This window comes from Gekko japonicus, unplaced genomic scaffold (genome assembly GCF_001447785.1).
Source record: "Gekko japonicus isolate JY-2015 unplaced genomic scaffold, Gekko_japonicus_V1.1 scaffold1630, whole genome shotgun sequence".
NCBI lineage: Eukaryota > Metazoa > Chordata > Lepidosauria > Squamata > Gekkonidae > Gekko > Gekko japonicus.
In genome coordinates this window covers 330,358-333,067 of record NW_015174889.1, presented here as the reverse complement: position 1 = coordinate 333,067, position 2,710 = coordinate 330,358, and the positions used below count along the sequence as shown (strand labels likewise).

Below are 2,710 nucleotides of genomic sequence, written 5' to 3'. Positions count from 1 at the left end.
GTGCCATCAGGAGGTCCACCAGTGGGGCCAGGACATTAGAAGCCCTCCCACTGTTGACCCCCCCCCCCAAGCACCAAGATGACAGAGCATCACTTGCCCCAGAGTCCCTATCTATACCTTGTGGCTAATAGCCACTGATGGACCTCTGCTCCATATGCTTATCTAATTCCCTTTTGAAGCCGTCCATGCTTGTAGCTGCCACCACTTCCTGTGGCAGTGAATTCCAAGTGTTAATCACTCTTTGGGTGAAGAAGTACTTCCTTTTATCCGTTCTAACCCGACCGCTCAGCAATTTCATGGAGTGCCCACAAGTATTGTGAGAAAGGGAGAAAAGGACCTCTTTCTCTACCTGCTCTTTCCCATGCATAATCTTATAAACCTCAATCATGTCTCCCCTCAGTTGTCATTTCTCCAAGCTAAAGAGCCCTAAGCACCTTAACCTTTCCTCAGAGGGAAAGTGTTCCAACCCTTTTATCATTCGGGTTGCCCTTTTCTGCACTTTTTCCAAAGCTATAATATCCTTTTTCAGGTGTGGTGACCAGAACTGCACACAGTATTCCAAATGAGGTCGCACCACTGATTTATATAGGGGCATTATGATATTGGCTGATCTCTTTTCAATACCCTTCCTTTCCTAATAATCCCCAGCATAGCGTTGGCCTTCTTTATTGCAGTCACACACTTCATCAGATCCTCAGGAGTCTGATGGCACCTTCCAAAGGACAGCCACTCGCTTGCATCTCCATTACCTTGATGTTGGGTGTATATAAGTTCCGCAGAGAGGCCAGAGCCATAGAAAGGCCTTCTGTGCTGTAGGAAATCCATAGCCCTTGGAGAATGGATGAGGAGACCCCAACTTTCTTACTCAGCCCCTGCAAAAGAAACATTCACAACCCTGTCATTTGGTTTTCCTTATGTGATACCAACACATAGGGAATTCAAGAACAAAATCTACTAGCAGACAAAGGAACAGATATAAAGGATGCCTACGACAGGGAATGCTTCTCCCCAGTCCAGCCCCATGGCAGGCAGGCAGCCAGAGAGCCCCAAGACTGATAGGATGTGTTCCAGCTGACTTGATATTCGGCTTTTTCTTGGAGGGAGGGCAGGGGCCAGTTTCCCCACCACCCCCCGTGCCACACCACCTGGACCTCCAGAGTGCTGGAAGCCGCACGAAAGGGATGACTAGCAGTTTGTTGCTCCTTGCGGGATGGGGTGGGGTGAGGCGATGCAGCCCCTTCTTCCTTCGCCATCAGAACAGCCCCGGCCAACAAGAGGCCAGCACTGCCACGGAAGCTGCAGAGACAGCAGCAAGCCTCCAGCCAGTGCTGGTTTAGAAAATCCTGGAGAATCAAGAGCACCAACCAACCCAGGCCCAGAGCCCCACGGAGCAGCCCCCGCAGAGAAGGCCATGGCACCATGCCACAGCAGCTCCCTACCAGGATGCACCCGTGTTGGTGAAACGCAGGGCTATTTTTGGGCAGGAACGCACAGGAACGGAGTTCCGGCTGGCTCCCGAGTTGGCCACGCCCAGCAGGAGCTCATTAGCATAATAGGCCACACCCAACAGCAGGAACTCGTTAGGATTGGCTACATTAGGGGTGTGTGGCCTAACATGCAAAGGAGTCCCTGCTACAAAAAAAGGCCCTGGGTTTGGACAACAAACAAGGTAAACAGAATAAGAAGGGAAAGGTGGGTGTGGCTGGATGACCACACTTCTGGTAACATGTGGGTGTGGCCTAATATGCCAATGAGCTGTGCTGTCAGGGTGTGGCCTAATATGCTAATGATTTTCTGCTGTTGGGTGTGGCCTATTATGCTAATGAGTTCCTGCTGGACTTTTTCTACAAAGAAAGCCCTGGTGAAACGGCCCTCGACAGGTGCACCGCCACACGTGAGAATCTGCAAGGCAGGGGAACCTGCAGAAACACTACAGGCGGACCTTGGGGGTTACTTGCTCTTTGCTACCACTGAGGAGCAGGGATCATTCCTACTGCAGCCTACCAGCAGGGGGAGAGGCCGTGACAGACTCCATTCACAGCTGGCTGTTTCCATCTGCCTGTCACGACGGCTTTGGTACTCTGCTGCGGGACGGATGGGCTTCAGTGCAACCACTGTGCTTTCTGAGCCTCAGCAAGGGGATTTCCTTTCACACGTTTCTGGGGAGGGGAAGGGAAAGGAGTTTGTAAGCCGCTCTGAGACTCCAAGTGAAGGGCGGGGTATAAATCCAATCTCTTCTTCTTCTTCTTCTTCTACTTGCTCTTTGCTACCACTGAGGAGCAGGGCTCATTTCTACTGCAGCCCACCGGCAGGGGGAGAGGCCGTGACAGACGACGGCCTTGGTACTCTGCTGCGGGACGGATGGGCTTCAGTGCAATCACTGTGCTTTCTGAGCCTCAGCAAGGGGGTTTCCTTTCATACCTTCCCCTTTCACTGGACAAGCATAGGACACGGACCGGCATGGCCAATGATGCGCCAGCACCAGTGCTGCACCGGCATGGGGACCTTGGGGCTGGGCTTTCAACAACGGAATGGAGTTGCCAATTCAGATTAATCCATAAGACATCTGAGATGTTTTAGAGTGAGGCTCACCACGGGGCGCCTCCATGGCCAAGGCCAACTCTTCCCTCCCCCCACCACTGCCAATTCTAAAGACAGGAGGCAAAACTAGGAGGCATTTGCATCATCCTGTTACTCCTTCGCCTCTTCT

General features: G+C 52.3%; 1 protein-coding gene across 1 annotated transcript in view; it reads right to left on the bottom strand.

Moving 5' to 3' along the window:
- TANC2 (tetratricopeptide repeat, ankyrin repeat and coiled-coil containing 2) overlaps positions 1 to 2,710 on the bottom strand; it is a 378,694-nt gene that overhangs the window by 72,000 nt on the left and 303,984 nt on the right. Inside the window, exon 18 of the mRNA XM_015424928.1 lies at positions 750 to 872. Within this exon, the coding sequence (XP_015280414.1) occupies positions 750 to 872 (123 nt within the window). The remainder of the gene's footprint in view (positions 1 to 749; positions 873 to 2,710) is intronic.